The sequence below is a fragment of the Crinia signifera genome, chromosome 1, assembly GCF_055691185.1.
Source record: "Crinia signifera chromosome 1, ASM5569118v1, whole genome shotgun sequence".
NCBI classification, from domain to species: Eukaryota; Metazoa; Chordata; class Amphibia; order Anura; family Myobatrachidae; genus Crinia; species Crinia signifera.
Window position 1 is genome coordinate 390,686,491 of NC_139217.1, and position 26,885 is coordinate 390,713,375.

The 26,885-nt window shown below is 38.0% G+C and overlaps 1 protein-coding gene across 5 annotated transcripts in view; it reads right to left on the bottom strand.

The window, feature by feature from the left end:
* Positions 1 to 4,479: 4,479 nt before the first annotated feature.
* The window catches only part of CSNK1G3 (casein kinase 1 gamma 3), a 139,334-nt gene continuing 116,928 nt past the window's right edge, over positions 4,480 to 26,885 (bottom strand). For 2 of the 5 annotated variants that reach the window (XM_083151577.1, XM_083151578.1), the window contains 4 exons: positions 21,528 to 21,623; positions 11,243 to 11,349; positions 9,978 to 10,001; positions 4,480 to 5,256 (listed from right to left, as the gene is read on the bottom strand). In XM_083151577.1, the coding sequence (XP_083007703.1) occupies positions 5,202 to 5,256; positions 9,978 to 10,001; positions 11,243 to 11,349; positions 21,528 to 21,623 (282 nt within the window). In that variant the 3' untranslated portion in view covers positions 4,480 to 5,201. The remainder of the gene's footprint in view (positions 5,257 to 9,977; positions 10,002 to 11,242; positions 11,350 to 21,527; positions 21,624 to 26,885) is intronic. The other 3 variants (XM_083151580.1, XM_083151581.1, XM_083151582.1) reach the window with 3 other exon arrangements.

Below are 26,885 nucleotides of genomic sequence, written 5' to 3' on the forward strand. Positions count from 1 at the left end.
TTTTGAGTTTGCTTAGCCTCAGTATTATTTCCTTCGGCGTGAAATCCACAATGAGATCTGGCTTATTTGTCCCGTTTGTGGTAATGTTCTGCTGTAGTTTGTTGTGGTTGTATTCTATATGAGATACAACTGGCCACAAAGCCATACACTATATTTTAATGCTTGTAAAGAATTTAGTAAATCACTATGCTGGCTTTTAAACTCAAAATTAAGCCACTAATACCCCATTCACACCAGAAGTTAATTACCAGGTTAAAGCTTTTCATCACAGGAATTTGCTGAAAACCTCTTGACCAGGGTCGGTGACCCGGGATTTAAAACCCAGGTTGACCCTTTTACACCAAAGCAAAACCCGGGTTGAAAAGCTTTAAGCCTGTAATTTTCCTCTGTTGTGAATTTGCATCAGACTGCACCCGACAAAATGCCGGGTAATTGCCGGTTGGGCAGTATGAAAGGGGTATAAATAAATTGAGTAAATTTAAGATAAAGGTTTCATGTAAAACAAATTCTCAAATTATACAGTTGAACATTAAAAGTATTGTCTGGGGTGCAGCGCTAATCTCTGAAGAGTTACCTATTAATTACCTATTAAGCAATTTATAAAAAAACGCACGCAGAGCTAAACATTTGAACCCTGTGAAAGGAAATAATAATTAAATAAAACTAACAAACGAAAAATGTTGCAAATTGTGCTAGAAATCATGGAGAATAAAAGGGTGCAGTGAAGTACAGTATAGGAAACGTCCTGCAGAAACGTGTAAAATAAATAAAAAGTGCAGGAATGGTAAAGCACGCTATTCATTAATTGGAAGATATCAGTAGCAGAAATATGTGGATCCTTCAGCCTGCAGTGAGCACTGTTTAGTGAAATGGGGACAGTGAACAAATTATTATTTATTGACCGTTTCTTATATAGCGCACACATATTTCATCATGGAATGCACTCGCAGACACATGCTGCTCAGTCTTTCACCAACTCGGCTGCACACATTTTATTTTCCCAAATACAAATCACAATCATCTCTATGCAGCCAATGAAAGAGTACTATTCCTCATTTGCATAGTACAAAGCGTACTTATAGGCCTGACTCACAGTTAATTGTGATCAGCGTTTATGCGCATGCTTATGATTGTAGTATGCATGCGTGAGAAAATAGGGACAAATTGTTTATGGATAGTAAACACAATGTGGCTGGAGGTTGACTGGTAGGAAGCTGGTGTTAGGGGATGGACACCTACTGTTTTCAGGGAGGGTTCCAAATGATGCAGACATGACTGGTAGGGTCAGACTTGCACTGTGCAGAATGGAAAAATCATTTGATTGGTCATTACTCGCGTATGGATTTGTGAGAGGAAACAAGCAAGCAGAGGTGCCAGGAGGTCCATTGAGATGAGATGCATCCAGCCTATCCGTTGCAACCTTACCGGACGTTTTTTAAGTCCTGAAAATCACTGAACCAGATATAGGGGGGTATTTAATCCCCGCCGCTATTTCCATCAGGGAAAACAGCGGTGGGCGCCTATTCAATGCTGTCCTTTGCAACAGCATTGAAGAGGCAGCTCCTCAGAATGGATCCAACTTTAAAAGCAGTCAGGCCCCTTTTGCCGAAAATGGCGGTGGATTGTCAAGATCATGGCCGGGTTCTCGACAATCCATTCGCCAATACGGCCCCTTTTCGCCGATTAGCAGGTGGAGCATTGAATCCCGTCTGCCAATAAACTGGTGATTAGGCCCAAAACAGGCAGGGTCACGACTGTCGGGACGTACAGACAGTAGGGACCCGGGATTGAATACACCCCTTAATCTCACGTAATTTACAGTATATTTTTTTATTACAAATATAGTAATTATCACGTTAGAGCTCATAAAAATATGCCCCATTTTCCTTGTGTTTAGTTGCCTAGATTTGTAAACGACCATCAGTTTGTTATTAAGTAGCACAAGTAACTAAAACAAGAAAAAAAATAAAATGATTTAATCAAGTTTGTGAACTTATACATAGATCTAGAAGTTCATAATACAGGTCGAGTATCCCGTATCCGAATATCCGTTATCCGAATTATTCCGAAATACGGACATTCCAGAAAGTGAAAAAAAATTTTTTTTTTGCTAAAAACTCACTGGGGACATATGTAACAGCATCACTGGGGACATGATATGTAACTGGCACTATATATGTGCAAGACAATGATTGCTTGGCATTCAAATTCAGTGCTGAGATAGTACACACATTTTGTTTCACGTTTTGAAACCTTGTTTTTTGAACAATTAAAATATGTTTGTGTGTATTTTATGTGGTAATAAAATATATTTGTGTGTATATTATGTGTTTATACAGCATAAATGCAAGATACTTCAAAATACATCATTGAAATATTAAAATATTCCGAAATACGGAATAATCCGTTATCCAAAATTCTCCTGGTCCCGAGCATTTTGGATACGGGATACTCAACCTGTAATAGTATTTCTAAAACGAGAACTAATTATGTGTTTACTTCAGTTGAAAATCCTTTAACGTACAATAGGTGCAAACAGTAAAAAAGAAAAGGAATTTAAAAAAACTACCTTTATTTTTTATTTCTTCAGTTACATACTTTTAAACAGGGATGTAATTCATTATTTTAAACATTCAGGCAATGTTGACTTCATTAGTATAGACAGAGAAAAAGCATATAAATGCAAAACATTGTTGGCTTAACCTGAACATACCTGCATTACCTATTATTGACCAGTTTCTGCTGCCAAAAGGGTAATTCCCCTTTTTTAAATGGCAGTAAATGGAGCACTTAAATATTGCTAAAAAGCAAAAATGTCTACATACTGGTCTTTGCAGCAAATAAAGGGTTTTGTCTTTTAAATATCGGACGTCCACAATTGGATTAATATACACATTTCCTTGTTATGGGTGATGAGTTCAGATCATATAAACACTGTACAGGCCAAATAGCTTCTTCTCTCCACACAAAAGAAACATCTACCAATAAACAAAATAAACAGATGTATATAAGAAACACAAGTTGCTGCATGTATTTACAATGTGGTGCAACAAAGTTTGGTCAAATACTGTAGAGACAGAAGTGATTTCACATTAGAATGGCCACAACTCATCTTTCATAACGAAAAAAAATATATATATGTATTTATATATAGATCATTCTTGAGATTAAGACAATAACACAAACAAGGCAGACTGAGAACTGCAATATGAATATTGTAATTGATAGAGGGTTTAACTGATATATTTGACCAACGTAATAAAAAAGAAAATGTACAGCAACAGTGAAAATAAACAACCTTCAGCTCAGCAATTTTCAGAGTTTTATGTGGGTACATAAACCATCAAAAAAAGCACTGCACTCACGGTTGTTAACCAAAATAAATTACAAATTACAATTAAAATCCCTGTAAATGCAATAATGAACTCAAAGATGTGAATTTATCTATTTGCAATACACATTTTTTTTTTTATGTTACCACAAACCAGACTTAAAAAATAAATAAGTTAGCCATAGGGCGTGCACTGATAGACAAGAAAAAAAAATACAAGTTCAACCTAGGAGAGTTTTGGATTTTTTTTTCTTTGTACATAAATTAACCATGGTTTGGTCAAAATATTTGTTCTAGCCATTTCCCTTCAAAAATCTCATGAAAATACAGGCCAAGTTACCAATGTAACAAAAAACAAAACAAATATAATGGCTTCACTGCTCAGAAACTTCAAGGTGTGCCGACAGACCTTGCAGCAAATGAGGTTAAATGATGACGTGCTTTAAAAAAAAAAAAAAAAAAATCTCCACCCCCCCCCCCTCCCCCCTTTCAAAAAAACCCAGTATTTAACCCTTCCTCCCCAATTAGGCAGGTGCTTCTTCTATACCAGAGGAAAATGGAGACTGAGGGTTAAATTTTACAGGATGAGAGATTCAGAAAATTAGATTTGGTAAGAGATCTCCAGTTTTTTTTAAAGCAGCAATCATTTACACTGCAAAATCAAACCGGTTTTGCAATGTAAATGATTGCTGCTTTAAAAAAACCAAAAAAAAAAAACCTGGAGGTTTCTTACCAAATCTCTCACTTTCTGACTCTCTCATCCTATTAAATTTCCCCCTGAATTCTCTAGTCAATGCTTTTTACCATGCTCTTTAACAACTGCAAACGTGTGTCAAAAAGAACAATTCTGAAAGCACCTGCTAATTGTGGGAATACAGTAGTCAGTGAAGCACCCATCAGCGTTGCTGCTTCTGGCCAATGAGCAGAAAAGGATTACAACACCAACTATAAGATGTATTCAAAGATTTCTAGTAACGGAGTAATATGCCGTTCTGCATCAAGCAGTAAGCAAAGTGCTTTCCAGCTACCATATGCGTATTATAGTAATTCCTAACGCCCACTCTTCCTCCATGTAGTGTTTTACTAATATCAGTTAGATTGTTGATTTTTTTTTTTCAGTTTGTTTATGCAGGAAAAGTATCTTTAAAAAAAAAAAAAATCATCAAGAAGCACAAGTCTACATCATGTACATTTAGGACAAATGTCCTTGCAGCTTCTATAACTATCATTGTAAGAGGTACAATGCAAAAACTAATTCTTCTCTTAGGAGTCTGCAGCTGACTGCTTTTGTATGTTGTTATCCCAAGTCACGTTCAGACAGGTTCGTCCTATGTACCTCGGGCAGTGTATGTACCATAAGAACGATGGTGAGGAAAGGTAATGCTACCGGTTGATTAATGCAGTACCATCTCAATAATACTGTCAAATCTTTCCAAATTTCAAACTGCAAATCTCCAGAAGGTAAGACTTTTAGTGTGTTATTTTAAAGCTTTAGCAAATAATCCTGTTTCCACTACTTGCATGTAAAAGAGCTTTTTGCAGAGTTATCCAACAATTAACCGCTTGCAGTCTCCAGGGATGGTGTGACTGCATATGGCTGAAGACGCAATTTATGTCTGTACCACTTCATTGGTCCATTTAAATAAGCCTATTTTGGACAAAACTTTAAAGCTTCTAAAGATTGGACAAAAAGAAAAATGTAAGACAATCAAGCAGAAGCATGGGAATATGACAGTCTGTATAAAGGGAAAAAAGAAACCAAACGCAATAAAGTAACATGGTCGTTGTGGAGATGATATTTTGTTTGTTATTATTACAGGACAGCAGATGAACAAGTGAGTAATTCCCCATGGTCTGTCCTTTTCCAGAGTCATTTGTGACGTTGAATGGTTTTCCTTTTCCTCCTCTTGAAAAAGCAACAGCACCTACAAGACATCAGAAAAGAAGATTACGAGAAAGCAACGAAGGAGACGCACCATGTAAGGGTCTAGAACATCAATATGAAGTGAACTGGACATGCATCACACACATGTACTGCTGTGAAAACACATTTGAGTAAAACACATGAAAGCAAGAAATATGTTCAGAATACATAGATGTGATGTGATGTGATGTGAAGTAAAATTAGAATACAGTTTTTTTTTTTTTAATCTAGTTTTTTTTTTCAATTTATTTTCATATACAGTAAAAAAAAAGTTGTTTTTTTTGCTACACTGTTCAGTTCTGGCAGATGTTTCCGATTCTTGGAAAACATCTGCTGTTTTCACTGAGAAGATCACATTCCTATTTCGATCTATTTAATGTTCTTTTTATTCTGACTTTTGGAATTATTACTAAAGTCAAAAAGACGTGGATCAGCGAACTTAACGTCAGTTTCCACGAATGCAGATTCGACTTTCCAAAGAAAAACGCAAGTACTGGAAATATCGGCTAGCACTGAATAACCCAGAGGGTAATAGAAAGTAATCCAGGAAATTTTCGGTGAAAGAGCACAGTATATTGGTGCATGGATCTCCCAAATTTGTGGAATTCATGATGTGAAATACATACACATGCATTAGAGATTATATATACACACACACACACACACACACACACACACACACACACAATACGCACACAATAGTAGCTAATAATATCGAAAATATATAATTGTACATACACAATTGATCGCAGACTTAGGAATGTTAGCCAACATTTTAACATTAGCTAAAAACATAGGTATAATCTAATATTTATTACAGGAATAATTTTATCTGGGTCTCTAGAACCAAACAACCATCCACCCTTGAAAAAGATTAATAAAGGCTAGTATTCACTATATTTGTCCACACAATTAACAGTGTTGCTTGCAAGCTTGAAAAATATTGAGAAAAATAGAATTGACATGGCTTACATTTAAGTAGAAACTCTAAGGAGGTCAGATTCAGTGACAAATTAAAACAATTAATGTGGTAATGAGCACCTAATGCTATGATGATTATCAATTAATAGACATTTCGGCTCAGAAGACAACAATATTGTGTACTTCAAGCACAAAATCTGCACCTCACAATCATTTTGGGTAAACTTATTAAGCAGTGGCTTGCAAAAGCCACCGTTCTGTAGGGTGTAATCTTGACATTAAAACTGCGTGCCTGGCTTTGATTAGTATTGCAGGCCTAAAATTTCAACTCAACCCCCTTGAGTGCAAACGTTGCTGTGAGCTATCCTCAAAATGCCAGCATCGTTCATAGTGACTGTTCATTTAGTATAAATAAATACAAATACAGCCAAGTCCACTAATGGAAGTGAAGTTAAATATTGCACCCAAAAAAAGAACAGTCGCTGTGAGCGACGCTGGCATTGTTAACCGATATTTTGAGGAGCTCTACACATCGTTGGCACTCAAAGGGTTACTATAAAGGTTTGCTTGGAAATATTCACACCTATTTTGATCAATTCAATTGGCACTCAAAGGGTTTAGTATGGCAAGAATTGGTGGCTTGCTTAGTAAGGAAAACCAATCGGTGTGCACACTGCAGCAGAATCCAATGACTTAACCTGAGTCTCAGCCTAAACAAATTACCTAAATAACGCAAATAAAGTCAAGTCTTCAATTGAGGTTACCAAAATGGTATATGGACACTATGTACAGTCATAAGGTCGACCGCTGCAGGTCAACATGGCTTCAGGTTGATAGGGTCATTAGTTGTACACAAGCATTAGGTCGACATTGGGAAGTTTGACAGTCAAAAGGTCAACATGGGATTTTTCAGTTTTCTTTTTTTAACCAATGTGCCGACAGGTGGTATTCCATTCTCTACCATCCACTATGGGGTGGCTGGAGAATATAATAGTGTTCCAATCAAAGCGAGGGGATGTAGGGCACCTTTTGGTATCCATATTAACTGTCAACATTCGGGACAAAACGCGAAATCCCCATGTTGACCTTTTGACTGTCGATCTTCCAAAGTTGACCTAATGCTTGGGTAGATCTAATGATCCTGTCAACCTAAAGCCATGTCTACCTTTTTTTCATGTGTCAACCTAAGGCATGTAGACATTAGTTTGGTCGACATAATAACCAATACCCACCAAAACCGCAGTGCTTACAAAAGTCAATGTTTTGTTTATGCATTTTGTTTATCGTATCAATTCAGTTTGTAAGCAGTTTAGATCAATACTTAAATAATGCAATGTACTTTTATTAATAAAATGCATTTCTGCTCTGAAGAAAAGGTTTAATTGAAGCCGGCTGGTGTGCAGAGGTTTAGAAGTACTTTATGGTTTTTAAATAGAAAAATATTTGGTTTAAAGGAAAGAGGGAGTGTGAACAATAAGCAAAGCTAATGTGGATTAGATCTGCTACACAAGTTAATAGTAGTTCATTAAAAATTTTCAAAATTAGATTTTAAGTACAACAGGTTTGGTCAACAATATATTAGTAACACAGCAATGTTGCACAGTGCAAATCTCGTACAGGGATTTTACTTTAGTACTATTGCAGTAAATGTACAAGTATGCAAGCAAACATCAAGGCAAGCAAAATGGTCAAACAAACTAATTTGACGTCACGCAGAGCATTTACACTACTTCGAATGATAGTTCCTGAGGTTTGTCTCCTATCCATTAAGGAACCAGTGAGCATTTAAAACAAAACAAATAGAGCAGACTCTCCAAATCACCACTGATGCAAGAAATACTACAGTTACATATACATAGCATGTCATTGACATAATCAGTATGTTGCTTGACCAACCTTTAACAAGTCACTAGCATTTTAGAAAGCAAATAATTAAATATTACTTTGCAATCTAATATAAAAAAAATGAGAATATATAATGGGACACAAAAATTAAAACTGTAGGGAAAAAAACTAGTTTCAACCCGTACAGCCAAGACACAACTCCATGTGGTCCTTTGAACAGTTTATAAGTAAAATTAATTTTATTTTCAAATCAAAACATATAAGGGTCAGGATAGAAACTACAAAATAAAGTCTGCAAACACTTGCACTGGTTGTAGTAGCAAACAATTATATGAATGGTAAGATTACTCTGTTTACCAACATAAATTCAGCCTTAGTTCAAATGCAATGTGCATTTTGATAGAATTTTGAGGGCTTTTCACTTGAACTACAATTTTACCAAATGATATTAGTTTTAGGAAGAGAACACTGATTACCTTTAGTATTTAGCATAGTGCTACAGCAAAGCACTATTAATGGGAGGGGGTAGGTCATATTTGCATGTTCTATAAATATCTGTGTCCAGCCAGGTGCCCTCATTGAATCCACTGTAAACACAGGGTCCAACCATATGCTGCAAGAGACGGCACTCACAATTATAAAGGCTCACAGGCAGGTAAGTAGCTTCAACGTTTCTAGGTTTAATCAGCACCTCGTCATCAGAAAACGTTGAAGCTACTTACCTGCCTGTGAGTCTTTATAATTGGGAGTATACACTAAATTGCTCAGAACACATCTCTTGCTCAAACCTCCCTGTGTGTATACCCCATTAGAATTGGGTGGGGTGTGTTCAAACTTAAATTTCAATGTAAAAATAAAGAAGCTAGTATTTTCCCTGCAAAGAAACAAAATAACTCATCCAAATCCAATGGGGCCTACACGGCGTTATTTCAGGACATTTTCTAAGCGATCTGACTAGATTGTTTAGAAGGGATGCAGTTATAATCCCGGCGTTCAAAATCCAGATGCCGGAATCCCGACACTTTCTCCATCAGAGCCCGCAGAAAATGCCCCTCCGTGTGTAGGGGCCATAAAGATAGTAATGTGTGGCCCCATGTGTCACCATCGCCGGCAATTAACTTCCTGCATGCTAGATAAATCAAGTTCGATCGATGGTCAGGACCAGTGTTCTCACCGGAGAACACTGGCCCAGACTGATTATGCAGTGCTGTGCGATCTTGCTAAGCGATCTAGTATCGCCCACCAAAATATCGACGTGTGTAGGCCCCATTACTCTCTCTGCACAGGTTACATTTGCTCTACCTGCAGTGCAGAGGTTTTTGCCCATTTTGAGAACAAATCTGTCCTGCAATCAGGTCAGAATTAGGCCCATTTTCACTTGACAGAAAAAGTTTAATATATAGATTGTAAACTCCACTGGGGCAGGGATGGATGAGAACCTTCAACTATTCTCTGTAAAGCCCTGTGGAATATGTGTGCGCTATATAAATACTTCCTGTAGAGAAAGCATGCATAGGTTTTAGAATATATACTGTAGTTAAAATAAGTTCATATTTTTGTAGAACGCTACAAAAGTAGTCATGGTGGGGAAAAAAAGCATTCTATTAAATTCTACTAAAGCATGTTAGCAACTGCCGAAAACTTAGAATATAATCTGTTATAGAACTAGATATTAACCTGAGTGGCAGATCAAAAGCTCAAACAATAGATGAAGTGAAGGTGTTATAGAAGAAGTACATGACATGTATCAGACATTTGTGCACAAAAAGACTACACTGAGACAAACTGGCAGGCAAAACTGCTCCTCACAAGCAAACAAAAGTGTTATGGTACTTTTGAATCCCATAAATATGAGGAAAAAAATTACAATAGACGCAAATAGATATGTTTTTGGAAACACTAATGTTTTTTTTAAGCGGAGCATGTTCTGCCTGCCTCTGCATATAGACAACTCACCACATGTTCAACACTTTCTGGCAGCTATGCAGGGGGAAGAACACAAGGGGAAAAAGGAGAAAAATCAGACAGAGCCACAAAGCACCCGAACATTAAATTAATGTCTGCCATATTTAGAAAGCGAGAATTCGGTTATATCAAAAACATAAAGCAGATATCTTTCTAAAAAGTATCAAGAAACACAAAGTGAGCTTGATATATTGGTTTTCCTTTGTACTTATACATATGCCCCACCCACATGCATAATCATCCTACTTTAATTGAAATGGACAACGCAATGTTTAGTACAAGCAAGCATACACCAATATATTAAATATAAATTCAATATTATTGGTGGAAACAATTTACAATTAACTAATTTACCGATAAAGAGCTGTTTTGTTTATTTTGCTAGGCAATAGCTCATACTACTTTCAGACCGCAAATGCCGTGTCGCACACGGGATTAGGACACGGGTCCCATCCCCAGAGCAACACGGCAATGCGGTCTGAAATTTTCCGACACCGGCACGGCATATTGCCGAGTCGGTGACGTCACATGGGGCGGTGCTGGGCGGCGGCGCGTCATCGGGGGCTCGGGAGGAGGCAGTACTTGGGAGCTGACAGTGCTGCCTCCTCCATACTGTGAACGGGACACGGGTCGCTCGACCCAGGCACCCGTTCACACTGCACTTGACACGGGTCATAGCCGTGTTCAACCCTGGTCATTACCAGGGTTGAACACCCGTGTTGCTCGACCCGTGGTGGCCTTTTCAGACCGCACCGTGACCCGTGTTTAGGCCCCGTGAACACGGCAATAAGCCGTGTTCAGAGTGCGGTCTGAAAGCTGTATCATTGTTGCCTATATATACTTTTAATTAAAAGCAGAGTTCCACTGGAAACTCATGATGTACAGCTATAACAGGAGGAAAACCTCACCTTGTTTATGCTAGAATCTCTACGGTGCATTAGTTACCCTGTCTAGACAGAAGTTGGATTACTTGGCATAAAACTTGTCTTTACCCTGATGCTAAAGCACTGTACCAAAGCACACCCGGTTGGCACTTTTACTAACAGGAAGTGTGCTGTGTATCTGGTAAAGAAAAAAATATGTTGCAACTTTATTGATCTCTTCTACACACACTCACATATACCATCACAAGCTTGTGCAGATTGCAAAAATGGGTTTCCTGTAGCAAGTACCGTCAACTAGTGCAGAAATGTACTAGAACATGAAGCGCAAAAGAAAAAGTAATTAACAGTCTGACAGTGCAGTGTTCAACATACTTTGTTTCATCTAGAACTTCAACTTCTGCTGGGGCGGTGATTGGTGCATTTGAATGTCCAGCTGTCGGATCATCTGTGTTCAGCTCCCCATTCGTTGAACTTACAACCTGTGAAAACACAACAAATCACATTTGTAGCTCTGAGAACAAAGTTGGTCATCACTCTTGTAGGGTGTGAGCTGTGAGGTGCCAAATATTACTGCAGGAGAATTATCTTACGGCACAAAGATAAATTATTTTTTCATTTAAAAGGCATTGTTGAAGTCAAGTAAAAACAACAACAAAAGTTTCACAAACTTAACACATTAGGAATACAGAAAACACTTATTTCAAACTTAGCTGCCAAGGACATGAAGCAAGAACAAGATTTAGAGGGTTCCAAGGGGTAACATAAGTTCAGATATAAAACCATTACAGCTCACAGTATCAATGCGGTGTATGTTTGATAGTGGTCATAACATGGTTTTGAGATGCAGCTGTTACAAAGAGTTAAAAAAATAATTTTCCGTATACTTCCCATGAAAATAATATGCATCAACAAGATTTATCAGGCGCAGCATATCATAAGCTCTAACCTATACAACATGGGCAAGCATAAATTATGTTTATTTGTCGTAATAAATATACAATGGCACCAATTAATCCAATTTGTAATTCCTCTGATGTAAATATTAAGCAATCCATGTATAATTACATTTTATTGCATTACTTTACGTACATTAGATCCTACAAAAGGCATTCCACCTCTGCGCAAGCTTAGAGCCATAATCGAAGGTACTGTATTATACCATTCATATCCCCAACTGCATCTGTCCACCTTTTCAAGTTATAGAAAAGATCATAAAAACGATGGAAGATTTTGTGCTCCATCATATATAATCTAAATTAGAATTTTTTATCCTTCAAAACAAAAATAGTCTGGGAAGAATGATTCAATTTTTAAAGGTTTGCGTACAGAATTATAAAACCACTGAAAGTTCCATGTTCACGCTGCACTGCAAAAGTGTTACATTTTGTCAATTTGGATATTTTGTCCTGTATGAGGAGCAACCCTCGAATTGCAGACTCATGTACATCCCAAACCACAGAAACATGGCAACCATCCTGCAGATTTACATTTTAAATATTCTTGAGTCTGGTCCCGAATATATTCTTGGATCTAAATTTTTACTTAAGTTTCATTCAGCCTCAAGAATGTTCTCCACTTTTTTGCTTCCAAGAGCCCAAACCTGTCAGCAAAAATGGAGTGATGCGATCGTGAGAATATGAAGGGGAAAAAAAAACAAAGTTTGAGATAGAGGAGAAAGATCTATACAGGAAGTGTTGTGGATTCAAAGTAGAAGGTATAGTCATCATATAAAGAACTTTATTATCTCCAAATATCTAAGCAGGACAGTTTTGGATGTACAGTAATTTTTTTTAATCCCCTAGAGTTTGCTACAATCTGTGATGTAGTAGTGCTCACAGACGTGTCCAATGGTAGAGATAGGACAGCTAAAATATCCTCCAATCAAAATTATAAAAGTGTGGCCCAAGTAAGATGCAACTAGATTTAGGAGTAAAATCCAGATAAAAGGTCTACAAAGGGCATACACATATTGAAATATGTGCTAAGTATTTTTGCTAAGCTATTTAGCGTAGGCGATTTCCCGGTGTCTAGATTGCCCATACACATGCAGTGATGTGTGCAAAGATACTTTAGTTAAGTAATATAAAAAGGTAGCATAGTGGTTCAGGATGACTAAGATCGTGATGGCTATCACTCATTCTGTACATACAGAATAATTTGCAGTCACTTGCAAAGCAATTTGACTGCATGCACTGATTTAACTAGAAGGCAATAGTGACATGTGTGGGAATACACACGGAACAATCTGTGCTTACTTACTAAAGGACCTGGTCAGTTTGCTTATAAAAATAGCAGAAATAGCAAAAAGAAGTCTTATTTATCTTATTTATGTATCTATTAATAGCTACTATGGACAAATGGCATATTTCTCAGTTACAAATTTTTAGTCAAATATTTAATCCCAACAAAATTAGATTGCCGTTTTGGCTGCATAATCTGAATTTTATAGCCTTGACTGGTAAAAATGTCTCAGAGTGGGCATGCAAAGACAAAAATAAGTTTGTACATACTTAAAAAAAAACAAAAAACCAACAACAGTCTGTTTCAGTAAAGTATATGTTTTCTAGTACATTTTTAGGTGTATTTAATTTAACGATATGGGAGTACAATAAATATATCCCTGTCTCTTATATTTTGAGTAATCTTATTGGCTTTTTTAAGTTTATATACAAAAAGCTATTTTTTTTTAAACGTAAGAAACACTTAAAATCACATTGCATACTAGTCCCAACGACTTGTAAATTGTATTTTTGATGGATCTTTTTATTTACAAGTTGTTGTGACTGCTATGGGTACCAGGTTTGCCCCCAGTTACACCAACCTGTTCATGGCCTATTGGGTATCCTGGCAAAGATTTATTGATGACCTTTTATTCTTTTGGGACAAAGATTCTGATGCACTCAACACTTTTTGTGACACATAAAATCTGAATGAAATGTCAATAAAGTTAACTTTTTAGACCTAGTAAATTTATGTCGACAATGGACGTCTCGAAACAGAAACATTCAGAAAAGAGACTGATTCAAACAGTTTCATAGAACTAATCAGTATGCATCACCACAACTGGCTGGAGGGAATTCCCTTCAGCCAGTTCACTCGTATTAAAAGGAATTGTAGCACTGTCCCAATTTGTGAACTACAGATAGGGGAGGTTTTTGTTCGACTTGAAACTAAAGGCTATAAACGAGAACATTTGGAAAAGGCAAAAACTTGCATAGGAACAATAGATAGAAGTGAGCTTTTAAAAGTAAAAGATAAGAAAACTTAATTTATTTCTCGCTTTAGCTCTAATTTTAAAGACATTGAAAGAGTTTAAGTCTAATATGAAGATTTTATTACAAGACCCTATTTTATCTACTGTTATACCTACTCATCCTTCTTTTATATATAAAAAAAGCACCATCTCTTAGGGACAAACTCATAAATAGCAGCGTGAAGCCAGAAATTCGACAAAGCATCCGTACTAAGGGTGTTCACCGCTGCGGTGCTTGTTGGATATGTAAACCGGTGAAGGGTTCTTCGAGCAAAATGAATAATTTTGTGGTTAATGGTAACACCTACCCTATATATGAGTTCATAACATGTAATTCCAGAAATAATATCTATTTTCATGAATGCTCATGCCACTTACGGTAATTTATATAGGAAAAACAACCAGGAATGCACTCTGTGTCAGCACACTAAGGCCATTCATAAAAAAAAGTGAATGCTCCATCATCAATTTTGCCAGGATTCAACACATACTGCCGAAAGTTAGAAGCAGGGATCTGGAAAAAAGTCTATCCCAGGCAGAAATTAGATGGATCTATGAACTCAAATCATTAATTCAAATGGCCTTAATGATTTTGAACTTAAATGTTTTTTAACTTAAATCATTCATTCTTTCTTTCTGGTCTTACCCCTCACCGTCCATATAATCTTCTTTTTTTAAATATATGTTTTTAGTTGGCATTTTAATATTGGATATTTAATGTTTTTTGCCTATCTGCACATTTCTTCTAGAAATACCCCCTTCAAAATGGACTTTCACACTTGCACATATCTGGCGTTATATTCTTTTTGTGTTCCACTTCAGGCAATTGATTCAATATACCAGTGGACTTCCTGTTTTTTCACAGGAAGGAGCCTATGTATGTATCACTATATGTAAATCACTGTTGTAAGTGTAATAAGTTAACACAAAGTGTATTGACTGAACTTCTAAAATCCTAAAGGGTCAAAGAATTACCATGTCCCATGTATAAAATCCGAGAGACATCACCCCAGTAAAGGAATTGTTCAACTTTATTCATACGCTAAACTGTAATCAAAAAAGTATATAAAATAAATTAATTTATTAACACTAACTCATCACAATAAAAAGCAATAACTAGCAAAATCACCCCTTTCTTTTTTCTGAGTCACCACCAGTTCACCATCTTGTTCTTGTTCTCTTCTACTGGTTTTCCTTTAAATGAATTTAATATAATTTCTCTGATGTAAGAGAAAAAGTATTTTTTGCAATGTACAGTATATTGAAACAATTTTTATACTTGTAGACTGTCATGTACCCCTGATGAAGTCTCTATAAGATGAAATGAGTTGGGATATTCTACAAGCAGTTTATTTTTAATCTTGATAATCCTGTGAAGTCGAATAAACAAATATTGGAAAATATCTCCTTTTTGCTTCATTGGATGTAGATCTTACAGATTGCAATTGGACATTTACTGCCGTATATCAAAAGTAAAACTTGTAAAAATAGGCTTTAGTGCGAGTTGGAATATAGGGGATATACATATATATTTATTTTTTTAATTAGTATTATATATTTTTTTTTTACTGCTCTGAATACTGCACATACAAATTTTCATGCAATCATGAAAAAGTCTGTATACAGCAGTAGTCAGCAGACACAGCAGACACAGCAGACACAGCAGTTAAAAGAAACGAGAAGAGGAAATCAGAGGTTTCCTCTGAATAAAACCCCAACTTTTATTTTCAAAACCTCACATCAGTGTCCAAGTGGCAGTCCGGAAATTGTTTAGGGATCTATAACAGTCTCTAAAGCAGGCATGTCCAAACTATGTCCCTCCAGCTGTTGTGAAACTACAAGTCCCATCATGCCTTGCCACAGTTTTGCTATTAGGGGATGCTAAAACTATGGCGAAGCATGCTGGGATGTGTAGTTTCACAACAGCTGGAGGGCCACAGTTTGGACATGCCTGGTCTAGAGGCCAAGATAATCTATGGCTGATTACCTAATTTCCAATATCTGATACACCTCTCACAAAACACTAAAGCAATGCCATTCATATGCACAGGAAATAAAAAGAACTGTAGACTAAAGACCCCCAAACACTAGTGCGATTTGGCCTGATTTCACCCATATCTGAAGGAATGGGCAGAGAACCGGGTGTAATCTGGCCAAATTGCATGTGTCTGACATCCTCTACGACCCGATGTGCAGTCCTGTGCGCATTGGGTCGGAGGTCGGACAAGCTGCACATAAGATAAATAGTGTGTGCTGAAGACAGTGGCACATCGCAGATGCTTTTTAAACCCCCGCGATGTATCAAATCTGACTTTCCCCAACAACTTCCCAGGAGTCCTTTTACATGCGATTTATCATATTTAAAAAAAGGCACATCAAGTACCCTTAAGACAAGTCAGACTAATGCATGTGGGCCTTTAGCCAAACCAGTAGAGAGAGCAGGGATTTTCTATAGGGGTGTACACACGGAACGATCCTTCTAAGCGATTTTGACTACTTCTGCTTAGAAGGTTAGTAAAGATCTCTGTCAAGGTTAGACAAATTGCCCTATAAAATCATTTCATAAAAAAATTGCCAGCGCAATATAAAAGGAATCAGAATAGGTGACATAGAACATAAAATCGCCCTTTATGCGGACGACGTCCTACTTATAATCTCCGACCCAGCTAACTCCCTCCCTCATCTTTTCCGAGAGATAGCGGATTTTATGGAGTTATCGGGCTGTAAAATTAACCCGCTATAAACTGAGGTCCTAGACCTTTATGTTCCACAACACATTAAGGACACACTGGAATAGGCGCCAGCTCACCTATCTGGGTGTTGCCATTACCAAAAACTACAGACAACAATATCAGGCCAATTAAACTTTTACAACAAAATATTATGGACTTTATCTGGTCCAAAAAAAAGCCTAGAGTGAGCCGTTCGATGATTTAGAGACACTCTTTCACCGGTGGTCTCGGGGTCCCCAATTTTAAATCATACCACTTGGTGGAGGGATTGGCCCAATGTGTCCTTTGGAACAGACCTTACTCTGAGAGGGTTCGGGTACGGATTGAATCTTAAGTTCTCAAACTTCACTTTTATGATTACCCAGATCTCTCCATCCCAAAATTACAAGAGCCCATCCGGTAATTTCTCATTCTCTAGACACGGCCAACAAACAATTTAAGCTTGCACCCTGCCCCAGCCTGCTGATCCCCCTATTTGATAACCCAAACTTTCGCCCTTGTTGCTCCCCAGGGTCATTGAGAAAACTAATCTCATTTTTCCACCAGTTACTAGGGGCCTTATTTTGGTTCATTCTTTCTGACAAAATCCTTCTTAGATGGGCAAAACCATGTGCACTGCAGGTGAGGCAGATGTAACATGTGCAGAGAGAATTAGATTTGGGTGGGGTTTTACTTCAAAGTGAGATCTATATTGCAGTGTAAAAATAAAGCAGTCAGTATTTTCCCTGCACAGAAACAAAATTACTCACCCAAATCTAATTCTCTCTGCACATGTTACATCTGCGCCCCCCCCCCTGCAGTGCACATGGTTTTGTCCATCTAAGAAGGATTTTGTCAGAAAGAATGAACCAAAATAAGGCCCTAAATGACAGCTCTCAAACTTCCTCTTCCCCACATTTGCAGACATCAAAAACAAACACCCTATCCCTCAAAAATATTTCTTTCAATATCTCCAACTCAGACACTTACACTCCTCAGTTATTGCGCAAGTCACCGCCAGAACACTCACTTCAATAGAATACCTAGTTTTTGTAGGGCTTCCACTAAAGGCCTTATATCGACTTTGTACCTTTCTCTATTACTCCAAACTTCTAATACTAGGGATTCATTTGAAAAGGCTTGTGAATCTGACCGGGGGGGGGGGGGGGGAGGACGGGACGGGACGCTGGAGGATGATGAATGGTCTGACATTTACTCTAACGTCGCCACCAGCTCGGTATGTGTAAGGCTGAAGGAGAACACATATAAACTACTCTACAGATGGTACTATGTCCCAGTTATGCTTAATAAAATGAACTCGGAGATTTCCCCCATGCTGAAAATGTAAAAACTCGGATGGCCCTTTTCTGCATATCTGGTGGGACTGCCCGGTTTTGGCCCCTCTATGGCAGGAGCTGACAGCTCTAGCTAATTCTCTCTTATCTTTGAGCATTCCCTTTAAGGCTGCCTATTTTCTATTCTCTATGGATATCCCAGAAGCATCTCGCGCTCAAAACAAATTGTTCAATCATATGGTTCTAACGGCCAGCTATAGCGGGTCACTGGAAATCTCCAGCAATTCCATCATTGGCCGAAGTCTGGAAGATCTGGAATATCCATTCGATGGAGTACATCACCAGTAATGTATCTTGAGATGCTCTTCCAAAAAGTTTATCAAGATCTGGGAACCCTGGACCACATACTTAAATGTACCACCAGCCTTCCTATAAGAACAGAGGTTCTGACCCTTTAGCACCCTATTTGATTTCCTGTCGAGTTAGTCAAGGCCTGTCGGGTGTCACATTTCCCTCTCGTGCCCCCCACCCCCTTCTTCCTCATCTTCTACCTCATTTGCTACTCTTTTTCCCTCCTTTACTCTTCTACTAATTCTCTATCTATTTGTCTTAATATGGTTTCTGTTGGTTGTAGCTTTTCATAAAAATGTATTTATTTTTCTGTTTTTTTGCATGTTCTATTATCTTTTAGTATACTATCAACATTAAAAACAAAAGAGATGCCTCTGTATTATGCTGTTTGTGCATATTTGAACCTGTTTAAGAACCATTGCGTAGGTTCTTCATTGTGCCTTTCACCCTTGTTTTCATGGCATCTCACTAATAAAATTTATATCTAAAAAAAAAAGTTGCCAGGCAACAATACTTTTACTAGATCGCTGGCTGTCTAGTCAAAATCGCTGCTTTTTACTGCTGAGGGAGATATTCACTAGGTAATCTGCAAAGAATACCAAGCAAGTATGTTAATGCTAGTATAGTCAAAATCGCCCATAGATAAAATCGCTTAGTGAAAATCACTGGTACATTTAGTCAAATCTTAGTCAAAATCGCTCACTAGCGAAAATCACTTAGTGTGTACACAACTTACGCTCAATTGTTAAGCACGAGAGCATAAGTGGTGTACACACGGAGTGAATTAGGCTAGTGAGGAGGACAAATAAACCTAATCTCCAGAATGTATTGCCGAGATTCATAGAAGTGCTTTATTTACATTGCAGTTAAATTCCTACTAGATAACAGAAACAATGGATATAGTCATAAAATAAAAGTTATTATCCAGGTGACTTCTCTGCCAGTTTGTAATACAGCTGGCTCAGCACATGTGGTCGCACTAAAATTGGTTGTAATCAACAACCTTTAAAATGCGGTTATAATATAGGGTTTCGGCTGTATTTTACAAAGTACTTTGTCCATGGAATAACTAACTATTCATGGACATAAAATATACAACAGAGACTGCACTTTCTCTGCCTGCAACAGTTCCATCATCTCTACAATGTTAGACTGGTGCCGGAGTGTTGTCAGATTCCGATTCAGAATTCCGACAGTCATTACACCGACGTCAGAATCCCGACTGTTAAAATCACTACACTCGGGGTCCCGATGGTCACCGGCTATTCTCCCCACATAGAGGGAGAATAGAATAGGTGCAGAGCACTAGTGACCACTGTGCCCGCAGCGCGGCCAGCGCAGTGAGCCCGCAAGGGGCTTCGTTGCTGCACTCCCCACGCTGTCTGAGTCCAGGCAATCAGGATCCCGACTGTCGGTGTGCTATACCACACCCATGTTAGACTACATACAAACGGACAATGAGAGACTGCATTTAAGATTAGGCTTCTTTGGAAGTGAAGAGTTGTGTTAAATTAGTTTGTACAGATTCACGCTATGATGCACCAGAAGCATAATCCCAGATAAATGCCACAAAAGCGTATTTATAAAGAGACAGACTGAGAACATTTGTGAACCTGAAACATCAAAACCATTATTAAATGCAAAATGGCTGCTTATGCTTTCTTAAGAGTTATTTAACATGCGTTATAAAACAAACTGCACATGTCAGTGCGTACATGGCTTAACTGTTCTATTTGAAACCGACATTAAAAAAATAAACAGTAAATACTGAAGCATTAGACCACTTGCTGTACTACATGATGGAGCTTGTGATGCATTACAGTTTCTAAAACCTAAGATGGCTTTAGTAAGTTGACATCTTGCTCTATTGATGCATTGCGCCATGCGATGAATGCACCAAACCTGCATGCTACCCATGGAGGGAATTAAGAGTCAGCTGAGCCCTAACTGCCTCTGCACTAGCACGTTGTCATGGCAAGGCACGCAAATACAGTGTACCTAGATCAGGCAAGTCCAAACTATGGCCTACAAATAGTTTTGTTATTAGGGACTGCTAAAACTATGGCAAGGCATGCTGGGTTGTGTAGTTTCACAACAGCTGGAGGGCCACAGTTTGGACATGCCTTACCTAGATCAAGCACTGCATGCTACATGAAAAGGGTCCTATTCTATATAATGAGCTATAGATGTGCCCAGCGGCACAAATAGGCATAGTCAATAAGCCGTGTGGTTTAGCCTGCAACTAAATTTCCATATTGGTCTGATTTAAATAGCAGTGTTTAACCCACACATGAATCCCCATTGGTGTACTTTTCCTAGCAGCTTTATGAGCTGCTGGGAAAAGTCTGCAAGACAACGGTTTCAATGGGAGTTAATGCGCCGAGAATACCCATTGATTCCACAGTTCACATTACAGTGGTGGGTTCCCATGTGCTAAACCCTACATTTAAGCACCTTAAGAAAGTATAATTAATTGAATAGCCTCTCCACACTCTGGGGGAGTATTTATCTATTGGGTAAAGCAGCAGCTATTTGAATATGTTTACATGTCCCCAATTGAGAAAGGACCAGTTGAGATGTAGCATAAATATTAGAAGAGACTTGTGACTTTCTCAAAAGAATTTTAGGTTTCCCCAATTTGGTAACATATTTATGGGAGATCTGATAACTACTAATAACATTAACAAGAATGCAATGGACACACAAAAGGTATGGACACAAAAGGTGTGGATTAAGCTCCATACTACTAAAACTGTACATGTTACTTTAAAAAAAAAAAAAAAAATGGTTCTAGATACCATCTAATCTTATTCAATTATACAATAGTTTTTAACTGGTTGAATGCAAACATTCACTTCAGGTGTCATTCATAACTCAGTGGTGAATGAAACCATTTACCTTACCCACACATAGAGGAGCAAAGCAATCAGGAAACACTAAAAGCATGACATCAGCTAGAAACAGAAAGCATGCTATGGGGATCTGAGGGACACGCGGGTGTCACGGGGACGCGCAAGTAGTCAGTCATGCAAAGAAGCAGAAAATACCTGTACCGAGCCACCATGTCTGTCAGCTGCTAGGTGAGCTCTTAGCTGATGGGGGTTGGCCTGCTGGGAGTCCCAAGCCGCCCTGTGGTCTGCCGACTGCTCATTATATAATGCATAAAGCATGCATGGAAGAGGGGGGAGAAAAACCCAAAACATATTAAACAACTCATGCGTCAAAACATGTGGAGTAAAGACAGCAAGCAAATAATACAGAAGTACAGTATGTACAGTTACAGCGCACACTACAACTCAAAGCAAAGGAAGCATGCAGACTGGATTATTGGTAAGCAGAAAGAAGAGCAGATACTTAGTAGATTCCAGTGGGGTTAGGCTTTACTGCAAAGCAAAGACACAAATCTACTGTCCAAATGTTTCCATAACAGTATGTTGCACACATGTAAATGTCTGACATTCTCATGTATGTGTGCACTTCTATAAATATATGGCAATGCAGCATATATTTATATAGGAAGATATTTGGCGCAGAATAGAGAACTGGGAGCACATATACGAACACACTCCAGTTGCCTCTTCATTTTAAACCTAAAAGCATCTATTCTGAACACACAATTTATGCACGAATATCAGTTTAGGCATAAAGACATTTCCAGGCAAAGAATAAGGTCTGACTTTAACATGTATAATACATAACTCCCATCTCTGAGGTATGATACCCGTCATATATTACACTGATCTATGTACCCACTCTGCCTTACCTTTATCATGTATTCACATTCTTCTGTTCCCAACATGCACAACTAAATCATCCCAGAGTTATTTAACAGATGTGACTGCAGTCCTTAATTCCAGCAGCCGTAGTTATAGCACTGACATGGACAGTTCCTAAACACAATCCTCAAGGCAACCTAACAATCCATGTTTTAAAGATAACTATGGCTCTGCACTGACAGTTAAATCAAACTGACCAAGATACTTATTAAGTCACCTGTGGCCAAGCATGGATACACCTAAAACCTGGTGCCATTAGGACAGTATTTGGGAACCTCTGGACTAGATTACTAGGTAGGAGCAGGCACTGCTGCATGCCACTGCGCACATCACTGGTTCGCCAGGGATAAAAATAAAGGTATAAATACATTTTATATATATATATATATATATATATATATATATATATATATATATATATATATATATATATATATATATATATATATATATATATATATATATATATATATATATAGAGATAGAACTCATATAGAGAGAGGTGCACTATACAGGGAAGGAAAAAACTTTTTCCTAGAACTTTATTGGTGTTCACACACTTGTATACAGCTTAGCGTATTAAACGCTCTTATCCCATTCTATAGAGCTAAAACGAGAAGTGGTATATCGATACTTAGAAGAACTGGTTTTCTTCCCTTTTCTCCTGATACTAATTAGAGACATGATTTTTTTTTTTTTTTAAGAATTGTGAAACGCGTTGGACCATTTCTCATGGTTTTGCAGGTGACAAATTTGAAGGAAATAAACAAGAATTTGGACGAAACTTTCTGGTCTGCTTCACTGAACTTTGGGATCTCCATATATATGGACTTTATCGATTGTAGGCGCGAAACCCCGAAACGTGTTGGATCCTAATTGAGTGGCGAGCCCCTACAACTTTTTCATACCCCCACTATACATGTCGGCATGAAGTTGAGATTATATAGTGTGGCGAGCGCAGCGAGCCACAAGCAGAATACATGTAAAAGTTATCCGCGTCCGCTCGCCACGCTTTGGGTTCAGTGGCTCGCCACACTATAAAATAAACTCCACGCCGACGTGGATAGTGGGTGTAGGTAAACGTCGGAGGATGCTTACCACCTCTGCTGGCCACATCCCAGGGTGTCGTGGATAGTGGGGGTGTGTGTGTGTGTGTGCGCGTGTATGTGCGTAAAACATTATTGTAGGTCATGCAATCATATCATTGTATACCTAATGTAATGGCATTGCACACGCTTTTCCGGGAGGTGCGATGCCCTAGGGCACACAGAGCAGTGAATAAATTGCATTTTAAAAACCGCATCGCACTAAAATGGCCAATGCGATTTCCCTACGTTTACGTACGTAGAAAATCTGGGCGCCATTCTAGGAAACAAGTACCAATATTTTTTCCAAAAGTGAATCAAATCAGGGGGGTTTATGATTGTTTTTAACCTAAAACAATCTAATTTTTTTTTTTTTTATATAAACCTTTGTTAATATTGATATTCTGTGGTCATTCCATTCACCTCTGACAGCACAAAGGCGGAATCTTCTATGTAAAGAACTTTTATATCCCAAAGGACCAACTAATACGTATATGTATAAACTTTTAGCAAATTTAGGGGTTTTTTTTGTGCTAATCTTGCTACTAGATATATGGATAGGCCATTTGGTTCTTTTATACCATCCGATTATATTATTTTATGAATTCTCATGTATATAGCCATTTGGCATACTGGAAATATTAAGAGAAGTTAGAATTGCTGGCTTATAGAACATGCCTATGGCCAGTAAAGTTGCTATTAGATTGCCTATTTTCATTATTCCCTCAAAATATTTTCTCTAGTGATTGCTAGTTGATCTGTGTTTTAATTAGAATCTCTTTATATATAAATGGCGTAGACCCATATAAAATCACCTTTTCCAAGCCCTGGAGTAATTCTCGATTTCTGGCAGATACAGGTGTGGGCTAGTAACTGCTCCATTTGAGAAGGCACCCATCTAACCCCCTCCGAAAGGCAAGTGAGTGCTGGTCTCACAGCACAGTATATATTATTATATCATAAACTGTGCTGTGAGAACGACATTCAATACTCAAAAGGAACATCAGCATGCTCCAGTGCCCACCTTCCTTGATGGAAACCATATACCTCTGCTGCTGGCTGGCACTCAGAGACTTAATCCAATAAATAAACACGATAACAATGTCAAGTGGTCACACACACTGGGGCAAAAAAGTATTTGGACAGCCACCGATTCTGCAAGTTGACCCACTTAAAAAGATGAGGGGTCTGTAATTTCCATCATAGGTACACCAACTTTTATTTGTATATTCTTGCGGAAAATAAATATTTGGACAGTCAACAAGTTAAACTCAATACTTTGCAATATAACCTCAGTTTGCAATTGCAAAGGTGAAACAGTTCCTGTAGTTTTTGACCAGGTTTGCACACAATGTTATAGGTATGTTTTGGGGCTGTCGCCGGGGAACATGGACTTTGAACTACCTCCACAGATTTTTGATTGGGTTGAGGTCTGGAGACTCCTGATCCTTGAAATGCTTCTTACGGAGCCACTCCTAAGTTGCCCGGGCAGTGTTTGGGGTCATGGTCATGCTGGAAGACCCAGCCACTTCCATCCTCAATGCTCTTACTGAGGGAACATTGCCCCATTCATTCTCCCCTTAATACAGATAAGTGGTACTGTCCCCTTTGAAGAAAAGCAGCCCCAAAGCATGATGTCCCATCCCCCCCTGCCCCCATGCTTTACAGTGGGTATGGTGTTTTGGGGATGGAGAGTGGAGTTTATACCAAAAAGTTTGAATCTATGACGATGTAGCGTTTTATTAATGGTAACCTTTGTGACTGTGGTCCCAGCTCTCTTGAAGTCATTGACAAGGTCACCCCCGTGTAGTTCTGGGCTGATTCCTCACAGTTCATTGATACCCCACAAGAAGAGATCTTGCATGGAGCCAAATGTCTAGGGAGATTGTCAGTGATCTTGTATTTCTTAAAAAAAAATTATAATTACGCTAACAGTTGATCTCTTCTCACCAAGCTGCTTCCATATTGTTGAGTAGCTCATTCCAGCCTTGTGCAGATCTACAATTTTGTCCCTGGTGTCCTTACACCTCTCTGGTCTTAGCCATGATGGAGAGGTTGCAGTCGGAATGTTTGAGGGTGTGGACAGGTGTCTATTATACAGATAACCAGTTCAAACAGGTGCCATTAATACAGGTAACGAGTGGAGGAGTGGAGCTTCTTAAAGAAGTAGTAATAGGTATTTGAGAGCCAGAAATATTGCTGGTTGGTGGGTGTCCAAATATTTACTTTCCATAAGAATATACAAATAAATTTATAAAAAATTCATACAATGTGATTTCCTGTTTTTTTCCCCCACATTTCGGCTCTCGCAGTTGAAGTGTACCTATGATGGAAATCACAGACACCTCATCTTTATAAGAGGGTCAACTTGCACAATCAGTAGCTGTCCAAATTTTTTGGCCCCACTGTATGTATGTATGTATGTATGTATGTATGTACTATATTATTAAGCAATACACAACTTCACACAGCCGTATTTTTTATTAAAAATATCCTTTAACTTATTTTATGAAAAAAAGGTCCTATATAATGTTTAAAATTAATAAAAAACCATAAAACACAACTGAGACCTTGACACATTTTAATATTACTCCAACAACCACCATCCATTAGGTTTCAAAATGTTAACACCATTAAAATTACCCTGTGCCTGAATAAATAGCAGTAGTATTTATGGGTAAGTAAATCATAGGAAAAACCAACATCTTGATTTGATGCAATTCTGTTTTTACATCAGAATATAAATATCATTCACATTTCACAGTTGACAAAGTAGACCATTTTACAGTTGATCAATATATGCCATATATGGCAAGTCAGCGTACCAAAAAAAATAAAGATGATCTAGTAGATCTGGTCTAAAGAAAATATCTACACCACTTATGAGTTACGGAATGCAGAATAGAAAAGACGGAAATGGCACAATCTAAAAAAAAAAAAAGTGCTGGTCTATTGTATAGGCTATGGGTTATAGTCCTAAACTGCTATGTACTGTATGGTAGATAGAATAGCACAGAGGCTTGGATAATGTGCCACAAAAGTGTGTATACATTAATGAAAGAGAGCAAACCAATGAACTATGGAAAGCCTCCAATGCTACACTTCTTACTATGACAACACATCTGTTTTAATACAGGTAAAGGCATCAATTCAATTTACACTAGGGTGTGTACACTACAATGTTCTCACACTCTGCTTCTATAACAGATTTATCCAGAAGCCTATAGGCTGGGTTCACTTCTGCATTTCTAAACATTGTTTTTCCAGTCAAGTGACAAGGACACAAGCACTGGATCTTTCATATGAAAGAGAATGAGTATTTCACATTGTTGATCAAATCGCTTCAGAAGATCATCGTACTAGAGAAAAGTACGGTTCAGAAAGGGAATACCCCGTATATTGTCATGTGAAACCACACCCAAGAGATGTGTGACATGAGGGATACAACTGCATGCAGACCTCTTCTCAATTCTTTCCTAGAATTACACTTACTAAATTGCAGTTTGTCAAAGCAGTTAATCATCTTTGACTTGACAGAAGAATT